Consider the following 12,788-nt stretch of genomic DNA (forward strand, 5'->3'; position numbering starts at 1 on the left):
CAGAGGATAATCCAGTAAAACCTCCAACATAGTGAGAATTTAGAATAACCAAACACGGATGATGATGTAGAAGTAATAGTGATAGTTTGTGGAGTCATTTTAGAGATAAAAGACGTAACAAAAAGAAAAGGCGGTGGATAAAAGACGACGGGAGAAGCCGCTCTATTTGCTGCACTATGATTTGGAGGTGAATGTTTTTTCACATTTAACATTTTTAACTGAATAAACATAATAACGACCTTTAGATTTAATAATAAACATTTCCGCATATCATCTCCGATATCCAGCGGACTCAGTTGCGCGATATGTCAGCTGTTTGGGATTCCCCTCTGTTCTGACGTCACCGCGCCTTTTAATTGGCTACCTGTCACATTCAACAGGTTGTATTCTCGTTCCAAGTCAGGAAAAACCCACAGGTTGCGATAAAAGGGCCAATACGACCCAAATTGGGTATATTCAGGATTTAGAGGGAACATCAACATGCAGAAGCCTCATCTGACTGTTCATCACCCCCCTCTCCCGGGCCGCAACAAAATTTCCAAGTCTTGACCGGTCCGCAGTAATAAAAAGGTTGGGGACCACTGATTTAGCAGGTGCTAGTAACAGACACGAAGGATCAGCACTTTTACTGTTACAGTTACCGTTCGGAAACTACCGTAATCAGTTCAGTTAAATCTAAACGTGGCAACTTTTTCTTTTTCATCCCTAATAAATGTGATATTAAATTGACCTGTTATTACTCAAATTTTGGGTGTCCGCCCTCCTCTGCAGCAGCTGCATCGTTGTGGAAAACCTAGAGCGGCAGAGATATCTGAGGCTTATACAGTATGTGTATGTTTACTGGTTTTAAAAAAAAAACTAAAAAATAAAAACTTTGGGGTTGTGGTTTATAGTCCGGTGTGTCTCATAGTTCGGAAAATACGGACTATAATCCTTCCTGGATTTTTTCTGTGAAGAACCCAGAGAGGGTTATTTGGTTATTTATTTCATTAATAGTGTCATTATTTATTTCCCGACTTGTTCTGTGAAAAACCCAGAGAATGTTATTTGATTGTGCTTTCTGGAAAGCAATATATTTTTACGTTTAGGCAGTCCAGCAATCGTCAGACTTTTTCAGTTACAAACTGACTCCGGCCCCCAGCAGAGAAGGGAAAAGTTATGTGGCCCTCACAGGAAAAATTTTGGGGACCCCTGTTCTAGAGATATTGTATTGAAGAAACAAGGGACAGCTTATCATGAAATGGTTAAGAGTTTCTTGATTTTGCCACATGCAATTTAAAAAAAAAAAAAAGAAACAGCAGTAAATCTTCGCAAAATAGATTAATATCTCTATTAAGTTTTATAAATACTGAGAAAGCCGCTAACAGTAGTGTTCAAAATCGTACTCATGCCTCTAAAATGATTAAACAGAAATGCTTAAGAAATGTACAACAATCATTTACCCATTTGTTTTAGGACATTCACAGTGGAAAACAATTCAAACAGGGAGAAATCACCTAGTACAGCTTTCTACTGACAGAAGGCTAACAGACCAAAACACACCAAGGCACAACCTTTATAGCAACAAGTGGAAATACACCATGAACCCAAATGTACCAAGAAGTGCAATATTTGATGGGTGTATCCTAATTCCTCCACTGCACCCTCTAGATTATTTTTAAAAAAAAGTCAGCCCCCAGCCATGCTTTATTCCAGTGTGGCAACACTAGGGTAGGAGTCTGGTACTCTGCTCCTCACAGGGTAACCAGAAGTTGTCAACGCCACCTTGGAAATTGCACCCAAGGAAATACACTGCCAGTAGGCTCGAGGTTCGTGACCAGAGAGAACAAGACCTTTCCAAAAAAAAAAAAAAGGGATTACATTTATTGTTTCATGTAAAAAAAAAAAGACAATCACAACATAAGGAACACCATAGGAAGGGGGTGTACAGTACTGAGGCCTACCATCAGGGGGAGGGCGGTCCAAATGGGAACTGGTTCCTAAAATAAATGTATAAATCCAAAATAAATCACCCCAAACACTTGTGAACAGGCATTCAATCGTGAAGAAACCCCAACACCGGCCACTCGCACAACACACAGTTCCAGTCTCCCAGGAGGCCCCTCCCACTACCGTCAGCTCTCAGCCTGGAGACAAGAGGGTGGGGTTAAACAAGCAAATACAAAAAGAACACAATTAATACAATTTAAACTTGGCCAAAGACTAAAATGAGGTTACCTCCAACATAACCAATTAAAATAATCAATGTTTTAATATAATAGTTTAAAACAATCCATGGCTGCTTCCTGCAGTGAGGTTGGAGGCTACACAAAACAATAGAATGTTCCAAAGTAACAAATTCAACCAATGAAACAAAACAAACAAAACAGCAGGGTCTCCAGTGAGCTGCAGCAGTGTCAGAGCTGGAATTAAATCAAAAGGTTAGTAGGTGATTTTCAGACAATGGAAGGCAGAGGAAACCATTGTCACCTAACAGAGCTGGATGACTTCACCCCAAACCAGAGGGTCCTTTCCAGCCCACAGCAGGAGGATCAGCTTTCCAATATGTGCTATATATAAATAATTGTTATTTTTGGTGTTATGGAGCTGTATGGGTGCAATAAAACAATACATACCTGTTTTATGTGCAAACTGCACTGGGGAGGGTGAATTACAGCCACACCCCAGTACCAAGCAGGAGCTTCCAGTGGTTTTCTAGATGTAAACAATTCAAGTCAAATACTGAATTTGTAGGTCTTATGCCAAAGGAGAAACATTACTTACTGATGTTAGAGCTTTAAAACCTGCACACTACCCAAGTGACCTTTCCAATGACGTGTGACCAAATGCCAGCATAAGCAACCAGGTGAGAGAGTCTGCCTTTACTCTCCACCCCTCATGAGGTGATTAGGGGCCAGGTGTTTTGAATATTGGGGCAGGCTTCTTCCTGCTACACCAGAATTATGAAACTAAGTACACATGTGCATCGTGTCAGGACCTACAAAAAAGGCTCTTGGAGCCATGGTCCAAATCCAACAGGTAGTTGGCCATTTTGGATCAAAGTCGCCCTTTTGTCTATTTCATTGATGTCGTATCTGAGTGAAATCATCCTACAGCTTTTGAGATCCAGGCTTCCAACTCAGTCAGCACAGTCTTGAGGCATTGAAGGTCAAAAGTTATCAAAGGAATTGTCCTATGTTGAAGCATGTGGGCGTGGCCAAGCCTCAAATCTGGCCATTCTCAATGAAATATCAAGATGGAATAACTTCCACATATAAACTCCCAACTGCATCAAACTTCATTTGTTTCATCACAGACCAGAGCTAATCACATTCAAGTGATCAATTGGTGACATCACTTTAGACCCGCCCTTCCAACAGGAAGCCACCTGTTGGAAGGAGCAGTTACAACAGTTAGAAGAGTCTTTCTTTATATTGGAAGAAAGACAGCTCTAAATCATACATCAGTGATTCTTGAGAATAGGGACAAAATGGGATTCAATTTTTCCAAATTTTTATTATTATTATTTCTCAACTATATGTATGCAAATATGGCAAATAATGTTTTGGAAATGTAAAGATGCTAAGGTGCATGCTCCCAGTTGCAACATTTTTAAAAAATTACATTTTTAATGGACCTGAGCCAGAACTTTGTCATTACCATCTGACAAAAATAAATATAAAATAATTATTTAATTACCCTATTAGTAATATTTTTCTTCGGTTTTACAGACTAATGCTTCTCAAGAAACAAAAGAAATATGATTTAAAACAAAAAACAACAAAAAGTCAATCGGACGGAGTTGACACAGAACTGAAGGTGGTGACAAACTAGTGAGTAAAAAGAAAAACTTGATACATGTGAAGTAATGCAGTTTATGTAAGATACATTAAACTGAATTAATTGCACATTTAAGTTAGATTTGTCAACAATTTCACTGAAAGAGTCACAAAAACTGATGGAGTTGACATCTGACAAAGATAACGAAATGCCAAACTACCTCAATTTATCTGATGTTATTCTGAAGGAGGCCATATTGTAGCTCATCAGGTCCATGAAATCTTTACATTATGTAAAAATTAAGCTTTTATTTCACAAAATGTCATCAAAGTTTTGTAAATTGTCAGTTATGGTGTTGACACATCATGGTTGTGACGAGTAACTTCAGAATAAAACAGAAAAAAAAAAAACCTAAAGAGTAACATATGCTAACCAGCGCAGCTAACTAGCCCTCTTAGCAAAGGTAGAGAAAGGAAGAGGTCATGGGGTCCTTAGAAGTCCTGGTGCCCCCCAATAATGCTAGATTTTTTTTACATTCTTTTCATGTCTGACGGTGTTGACAAAAACTAGGGACAAATTTCAATGGAGTTGGAAAATATGTAAAAATGATTTTCAACTCAATTTATTGATACTTTTCTAATTATTTATTTGAATACTTTTACTTAATTGTCATAATATATTATCTTAGTATTCCGTTAATTGTTTTAAACTATTATAATGTATTGAGTTCTGCTCCAGGACAAGGGATTTTTACCATCCACCTACCACAATGTTTAAAATAAAGAAAATATTCAGCAAACACCAGGAAAACATATATTGTTGTGCTCATATAACCCAGTTTAGTTTAGTCCAGGGGAGCCCAAAGTCGGTCCTCAAGGGCCGGCGTCCTGCACATATTAGTTCTCTCCCTGGTGGTAGTAACAACCTTTTCAGCTTGTCAATGTTCCTCTTAGGCCTCTAATGAGCCATTACTTGATCTAGGTGCGCTAAATAAGGGAGAGAACCAAAACATGCAGGATGCCAGCCCTTGAGGACCGACTTTGGGCACCCCTGGTTTAGTCAGATACTTGAAAAAAATATATTTTGTGTATATTTTATTCAAATTGTGTGCTTTATCCATAGGACCTGTTTTGTCCCTATTCCCTAGTCAAATATGTATTTCATTTGTTATTTTTGTCATAATTATTGATATTCTTGTTAATTAAATACCAATAACAATGTTTTGACCAGTGAAAACAATTTAATAATTTCTGTCTAGAAATAACAGACCTTTTATGATTGCCAATTGTAGTGGACATCAGGACCATTTCAGTGTATTTAACGTCTCCACATTGTTATAGGAGAAATAAGTGAAACAGGATTCTATACAAGTTAGTAGAGGGAGATTCAGATCTGGACTTGTCATATGAAGATGAGGATAAGTATCAGCCTCTGGTAGGTGTCTTCATCAAATTCAGGACAATCTGATGAAGAGACAGACTCATGGCGCATTCACACCAAACACGTTTTGAGCATCAGGTCCATCTGGTTTACATTCACAGTCTATGTAGAACGTCATAAAAATGATTCAAAATGTGCCATGATAGTCGTTCGGAACGCTCCTCCATAGCCCTTATTGCACCTCCACATAGTCTTTAAATGTATAAGAAATGTGCCTGATGTTCAAAACACTTTTTGTGTGAACGCACCATCAGAGCCAGAGATAGCAGGAAAGTCACCATGCTAGGTGGGACAGGATTAATTTGTATGTTTTTCTAGGACCAGACATTTGAGATGGGAATGTCCATTTCTTGGTTCTTGGTCATAAAGATCTACGCCACCCTCCATCACTTCTGGTTGTCGTCCCTGGACACGAGTTTTTTCTTTGTTTGACTATCGATTGCAAATATCGTTTAGATCTTTCCCGTAAATGGTGGAGGCCATCACCACAGGTTTATCATCAAACTACTTTGTGACAGTCAGCTAAGATGCTCCCTTCTGTTCACAGTGGTCCATCTTCTTGTGGCTTTGGTATTATTTGGTTCATCATAATGGTTCCAGTTGCTGAAAGACCCGTTTGAGAAGTTTCTAGAATTTTTTCCTCATAATTTTCCTGTAACTGCACTTTTCATTTTTTTAGTCCAGAAGACTATGGGAAAGCCAAGAGAGGCCATGTGTGCTGATATTCTGAAGAAAGTCCTTATTCATGTGTGCGATTTTACACTTCTATCATTTTCAAAATAAATGAAAAAACAAACAAATAACTAAAAAAAAAAAGTCTTAATTTCTTGGGCAATAGTGATTGGGGACCCCTCTGCAGTTTGCAGCCAATTTTTGGTTTTCATTTCAAATAACAAGCAATAGACTGAAACCAGAAATGGAAAACTAATTTGACCTCCTTTCTTGGGTTAATGTGATTCATTAATCACTAATGTGTACAATTTTTCCATTTTTTTGAATTCAGCCATAATTACGACTGAAATCGTCCTGATGTCCACTACAATGGACATGCTGTGAAATTTAAATTTTAAAAAGTATTTAAAAAAATAATAAAATGTTACGGTGTTCATTTTGGCCTAAATAAATACAGAAATTGGAAGGCACATTTTTTTCTTCGGTTCTCAGGAGGATATGCATGTTTCCAGTTTTTAAGGTTTTAATTGACCCATTATGTTTACTATACAATATGTACTAAGAGAATTCTTTCCAGAAAACACACGCTGTAGTTTTAGTTTAGTATGTGCTGAAATGGAAACCTGTTACCATATAAGCCTCTGAATCCAAGCACTGAGCACCCACTGCTCCTGAAGTGATGCTTTCACAATGCAGTTTATTTTTGTTTTCAGGCCAGAAAACCAAAACTTTTCCTTTCGGTGCTGGCAGAGCCAGAGAATAGTTTGGTTTCTTGGTTTCCTCAAAGAAACAGAGAGAGAAGTCCGAGTTGGAGAACAAAGCAGAGAGGCCACATCCCTAAAACAGAGGTGGCACTACTCTGCCCTCTTTCTCCTTTTTCTCCTTCTTGTTCTCTTTCTTCTTTTTCTTCTTTTTCTTCTCTTTCTTCTCTTCCTCCTTGTCTTTCCAGCTCACAGTCTTCTCCCTTGGTCCCATTGTAGCACTGGCACTTGAAGTGCTGACGGAAGGCCTTCAACTCTGCTTCACCTGGAGATCCCGTGACCTTCAGCTTTCCTCTCTGACGTATGATACTGTGAGTGGAGGGGTTGAGGTGCAGAAACACGGCCCTGTCCGGTTCTCGGCGAAGACAGCGACCGTTAAAATTGCACAATTTCTGGCTGCACTCCTTTGCTGCTGTGGTCACATTGAGGAGGTACCGTCCCATGTCTCCCCGAAAATAGTTATTCAAGGTTGTACAGCTTGGCTGCAGCACAGAGGATAGATATTAACTTAAAAATACATAACAGCAGCCTATGCAACATGAGAGGACAAGGGAAAGTAATTCTCTTACCTTAGATGCATAATATTCGCCCCCCCAGAAGATCACTCCTGCAGCTCCCAATGCAACGCTCTCGCCAATGGTGTTGACCAAATCTTTCTGCAAATGATGTATATGAATACTTTAGCTGTATGCCAAAAACATGAAAAACAACATGAGTAATTGTCATGTTTTAGATGAATGCGTTGGAATAAACTAATCTGGTGAAGGGTTAACTTGAGTTACTACCAAATTAATATAATCACATGTAAAATGTCTGGACAATAGAAGCGGATTGGAACAGAAGCTACATTCTTGATTAAGCAGGTGGAAACTAAATGTCATTTAAGAACTATTTAACTCTTCAATGGGATCTGAGCGAAAATATTAAGTTTTTTTTTAAATGACAGACTGCTGGACTTCACCAGGTGAGAGTTACTTCTTTACCATTTCTTATTTTTTCACAATCTCCCTCATAACATCAATTTATATCCCCATGGGGTGTTTTGTTTAATTAGCAAGGAAGTAAATTGACTCATATATGGTAGATACCATATATATTGTAGATATATTGTATCTACAATATAAAACTGTAGATACCAAGTTTTATATTTTTGAACTTTCAGCCTCAGTTTGTCATGTAGCATGCTGGATTTACAAAAAAAGGCAAACTTTTGGAAATCTCAGATTAGTTAAGGAACCACTTTCTCCAGAAATGCACACCAAAGGTAGCTTTTTGTAGTAAAATCCAGCTTTAATGAGCTAACTGCAAATATAAAATGTTACGAGCAACTTTAAACATCAACTCCAAACTTTTTGCCTTTAAAAAAAAAAATATTTCAGTGATTGCCCTGGTTCAAATTATAAATAATTACTCATGATAGAAAAGTAAAAATAAAGTATTTTTGAACTTTGGTAATTATAGGAAACATCAAAAATCTGTATCTGGTAGGTCATAGTTTTACAAAAAGTGTAACTGTCCTTCTAGAGCTGCTGCCTGGTGGCTGCTGCAGAGTGCGGCGGGTGTATTTATATGGGTGGAGCAGAGACATGTAGAGGGAACATATCGGGCTGCTTTAGCTGATGCTTAGATTAGGTTTACGGACAACTGGAAAATAAATTTCCTTCCTTCCAGGTCACAACAGATGGTTGGCATGACTTTCTCTGTGTGTGCCGAAGGTGCCACATGATCTATAAAACTGACTGAATATCAAAATATAGACAAAAGCTGGAGGACAGACAATTTATATGTTTCCTTATGATTCTGCTATTTATCATTACATTGAAAATAACATTTTGTATATTTGTTGTCCAGGTTAACTTAAAAAGTGAGGTGCTAATGTTACAGTCAAATTTTCAAGGCTACAGAAAAGTAATTGTTAAAGCTGCACAAACATGAAAATTTGGGACGATGTGAATGTCCGATATTATTACTGCTACTCCGACAGTATTTACCAATAATTTTTTTCACTTTTTTTATCGGATTACTTGATTAATCGTAAGAATAATTAAAAGATTACTTGATTACTAAAATAACAGTTTACAATAGCACTATTTCCTCCTATCAACCAACCTCATCCATAACGATCATCCAATTTTTGTATGTGGGTTGGGAATAAACAAAAACAGAACGTGCCAATCCATCCCCAACAGATGCGACCCGCATTGCCTCCTTCACCCTGTTCAGGACAAACAGGCGTGCCTGATCAGTGGAGCGCAGTTCTTTTTCCAGGTATATTTCAGGAAAAAGGGCGGTGCTTTCAATCCACATCCAGTTCATTTGATAATTTTCCTTAATCTCAACGTCACGACATCGTCCTGTGTAGGTTTCCAATTTTCCTTTGTAGTGGTTGAAACATTCAGGAAACAGGTAGTAGCCCCACAGCTTATTCGGTCTCACATTTTTACCCTGCCTTAGGGTCCCCTGCAGGAATTCACGAGCCGCAAGTTCAAATTCTTCTTGCGCATCTTTCGCCACTTGCCCTTCAGTCCACTTAGGGTTCTTTTTGGCCACCAGTTCTTTTGATTTCCTTCTATAGATATCTTTGTTATGGTGGTTTCGGACCCACAAGGGGTGCCATTTCTCCCAGTCAATGACAGTCAGACCTTTAACCTCGGGTTCTGGTATGTACGTTTTGATTTCCTGAGACATTTTTTCAAAGTGGTCAGAGAGATTGACACGTTGTGGAATGCCCCCATTCACTTGTACGTTTTCAAGGTCATAATAGGGATAAATCCCGAGGTGGTCCTTATAGAACGTTGTGAGAGTCTGCCGGGTAAAGCCCTGAGTGGGGGATGACACTATGTCAAACTGGTCTACTGATAACACAACACTGTAATGTGTCCCACACTCCTGAGTGGGAGCGTTCCAGATGAAGAGAACTGGCTTCTTGGAGTGTAATGGCCAGCTTGTCTGCTTTGTGTCTGCTGAACCCAAGACTATCCATGATGTAAACAGAGCAAGGAGAAACCAGGACAGTCGGTCAACTGCTGAGAGGAAAGAGGGGAATACAGTCTCCATGGTGGTTCCTGCTACCTTCACTCATCTGTTTCCAAAAGACACAAAAAGATGTGAAATTGAAATAAAACATTTGACAGAAAAATCTGTGCTCTCTATATTGTTCGACTGTCTAATGTTTTATAAAAGAAACAAAAGAAAATCTGAATTGGGTCACTTCAGGCTGCAGTGTGAACGTAACCTTTGTCAACTACAGTTTGCTTCTTTCACAAAGAGCGTTCACTCAGTCATGTTTCTGCAAACACAATATGACAAAATGATCATGGAGATGATGTCCTTGGTTTCTTACCATTTAAGATGTAAAGCAAAGTTGATTCAGACACTGCAGGGAATCGACCCGAGGGACAGCAGAGCAAAACAAAAACAAAACAAACTGACACAAACTTTTTTAACAAATTAATGGTCAAATCAAAACATCTCAGTTCCATTTCCTGTTTCAAAAATAAACAAACTTTCTGCTAATTTAAATCATGAATTGTGAAAATGTAAACATAATTAGAACTCTAACTAAATATTTTACTATTCCTAATAGGAATGTGCAATACCTATCTGTCTGTCTGTCTGTCTGTCTGTCTGTCTGTCTGTCTGTCTGTCTGTCTGTCTGTCTGTCTGTCTGTCCGTCCGTCCGTCCGTCCGTCCGTCCGTCCGTCCGTCCGTCCGTCCGTCCGTCCGTCCATCTATTGTTAAGAATGAAAATCCTGATCGATGAATCATAATTTGTATTGACACATGGAGCATAAAATCAGCCAAGAAAAGCATTTAGACTTTATTTATTTTATTAACTTTCAGCGCTGAAAGGAGACGCTTTTACCATTACATTTGAGAAGAGTTTCTAAAAAAGTCTGTGCAGCGTCTGAGGAGGAGGAGGAGGTTAGCTGATTATATGGACTGAAGACACTCCCTGAAATCACACCATGTCTCTGTGTCCTGATAAGTTTTTGTTTCTCTGAAGAATGTGCCTTAGTGTCTAACAGAATCAAACATGTAACTCTTTACTATGGGCCCTTTGTCTAACAGCATGTGACTCTTTCTCGACCTTGGTAAAGTGTTTCAACATTCCCCCTATAGACAAACCCTAGAGTAGACACTGTCCCTTCCGGAAAACATCCCCCGAGGCTTTTACAGATGTTGGCATACATAAATACATCATTTCAAGCATTGATGTTGTCTTTCATTCATTTCATGTCATTTCATTTCATTTCATTTCATTTTTGGGGGTAAAAACAGACAGGGCACCCCTATTCCTCTTAGGCGGTGGATCAAAATCACAATGTCCCCCTTACAATCCATCCATCCATTTTCTTTAGACCCTTGTCCCTTGGTGGGGTCGGGAGGGTTGCTGGAGCCTATCTCCAGCTAGCGTACCGGGCGATAGGCGGGGTACACCCTGGACAGGTCGCCAGTCTGTCGCAGGGCAACGCAGAGACAGACAGGACACACAACCATGCACACACACACTCACACCTAGGGGAAATTTAGAGAGGCCAATTAAACTGATAGTCATGTTTTTGGACTGTGGGAGGAAACCAGAGTACCCGGAGAAAACCCACGCATGCACAGGGAGAACATGCAAACTCCATGCAGAAAGACTGGGGCTGGGAATCGAACCCAGAACCTTCTTGCTGCAAGGCAACCCCCTTACAATCTAATAAAGAATATGTAAAGAAATAAAATTTAAAAAAATGTTAGGGTTAAAATTGGAAAAAGGAAATTCAACCCTCCATGGCATTTACTGCTTCTTTTTGTGGTGGGAAAAAAACGTCGTCCTGCAGTCATGCAGAGCTTCGTAATCTTCCATTACACATCAATCTTAATTTCGGACCGTAAACAATTTTTTTTAACCAGATTTGTTTGTTTTTTGTTTTATATTAGTTCAAGTCAACGCTATTACATAGAAGGTTAAAGAACTGTAAAAAAAACAAAATCTGAAAATGCTTTCCGTTTGTTTTAGTAATAAAAGTTAAAAGAGATAAATGTTATATTTAATGACACATGAAATGGTTAAAAGTTATATTGAGGGAATTGTTAGAATGCACTGAAATGCAAATTGAATGAAGGGTCAGGATATTATTTCAAAACTTAATAAAATTCAAAAAGGAATAAAGTGTTTGGTTAATATTTTAAAATGAGTAAAATGTAAATGAGTTATTATTGATTATTGATTTTGCATCACTATAATGCAAAATCAATAAAATGTTAGGTAATATACAAGATTTAATAAACCCAAACTTAATGAAGTAATGAATAAATGTGAGATAATACTTAAAATAGCCAATTTAGTCCAGTGGTTCCCAAGCCACGGCCCGCGGGCCGGATCTGGCCCGCCGCCACATTTGGTCCGGCCCCTTAAACAATACCAGAGAGCATTCTGATTTTTTTTCATATATTGTATTTTCTGGTTTATATGTGGATTTTTCTTCAACCACCAGGGGGCTCTTTAGCAGGAATTGTGTCCTGTAAACTGTGGGTGTTTTGTTTTGCATGGCGCATTGCTACCATCTGTTGGACTTTTAGGGAACTGCTTGACTTTTATGTTATTTAGTCAGTACGGTTGTTTGTTAGCGGTAGAGCAGATGAACACACGTGTTTGTTATGAATGCCGCATTCCAGGTTTCCCTCAATGAAATATATACTAGTCAGTACCAGTGACCGTTTCACTAACGGTTTTTGCCCATGTGCTTTCTGGGTAAAAATCAATCGAGAAACGCCCCCCTAACAGTTTCAACCTTCAAACTCCCCCCTCCCCGCCCCCCATCAACAATTTCCGGCAGCGCAGGTGATAAACGTGTAACACTTTTTCTGTTACAAACTGACACCGGCCCCCCACCAGAGAAGGGAAAAGTTATGTGGCCCTGACAGGAAAAAGTTTGGGGACCCCTGATCTAGATGAAGAAATGTTAAGATAATAGTGAAGACGTTAATACACTATGAAAGGATGCAAAGTTAACAGATGAAAAGAAATGTTAAGGGCACAAAACGAGCACATTTTGAATTTGCAAACCAATGAAGTAAAGTAGCATTCCAGGCAGTACAATCAAAATCTAATGATATTACAAAACTAACATTTTTAAATGTTTAAAATTCCGTATAAGTAAAATGTAA

At 38.7% G+C, this 12,788-nt stretch overlaps 1 protein-coding gene across 1 annotated transcript; it reads right to left on the bottom strand.

Moving 5' to 3' along the window:
• Window positions 1-6,548: 6,548 nt before the first annotated feature.
• LOC103464615 (hyaluronidase-2-like) lies at window positions 6,549-10,079 on the bottom strand. Its single transcript, XM_008408835.3, has 4 exons — window positions 9,976-10,079; window positions 8,742-9,714; window positions 7,202-7,288; window positions 6,549-7,114 (listed from the first exon to the last, which is right to left on the bottom strand). The coding sequence occupies exons 2-4, from the start codon at window positions 9,687-9,689 to the stop codon at window positions 6,653-6,655; spliced, it is 1,497 nt and encodes a 498-aa protein (XP_008407057.2). The 5' UTR covers window positions 9,690-9,714; window positions 9,976-10,079; the 3' UTR covers window positions 6,549-6,652.
• Between the last annotated feature and the right edge of the window lie 2,709 nt (window positions 10,080-12,788).

Source organism: Poecilia reticulata, chromosome 5 (assembly GCF_904066995.2).
Source record: "Poecilia reticulata chromosome 5, P_reticulata-male-v2, whole genome shotgun sequence".
In the NCBI taxonomy this organism is placed as follows: domain Eukaryota; kingdom Metazoa; phylum Chordata; class Actinopteri; order Cyprinodontiformes; family Poeciliidae; genus Poecilia; species Poecilia reticulata.

Excerpts from the sequence above, each read along its gene's own strand:
- LOC103464615 (XM_008408835.3), bottom strand. The coding sequence starts at position 9,689 with ATGGAGACTGTATTCCCCTCTTTCCTCTCAGCAGTTGACCGACTGTCC. Across the intron at positions 7,289-8,741 it reads GGATGATCGTTATGGATGAG|AAAGATTTGGTCAACACCAT; the intron begins GTTGGTTGATAG and ends CATCATTTGCAG. Across the intron at positions 7,115-7,201 it reads GCGAATATTATGCATCTAAG|CCAAGCTGTACAACCTTGAA; the intron begins GTAAGAGAATTA and ends TCTGTGCTGCAG.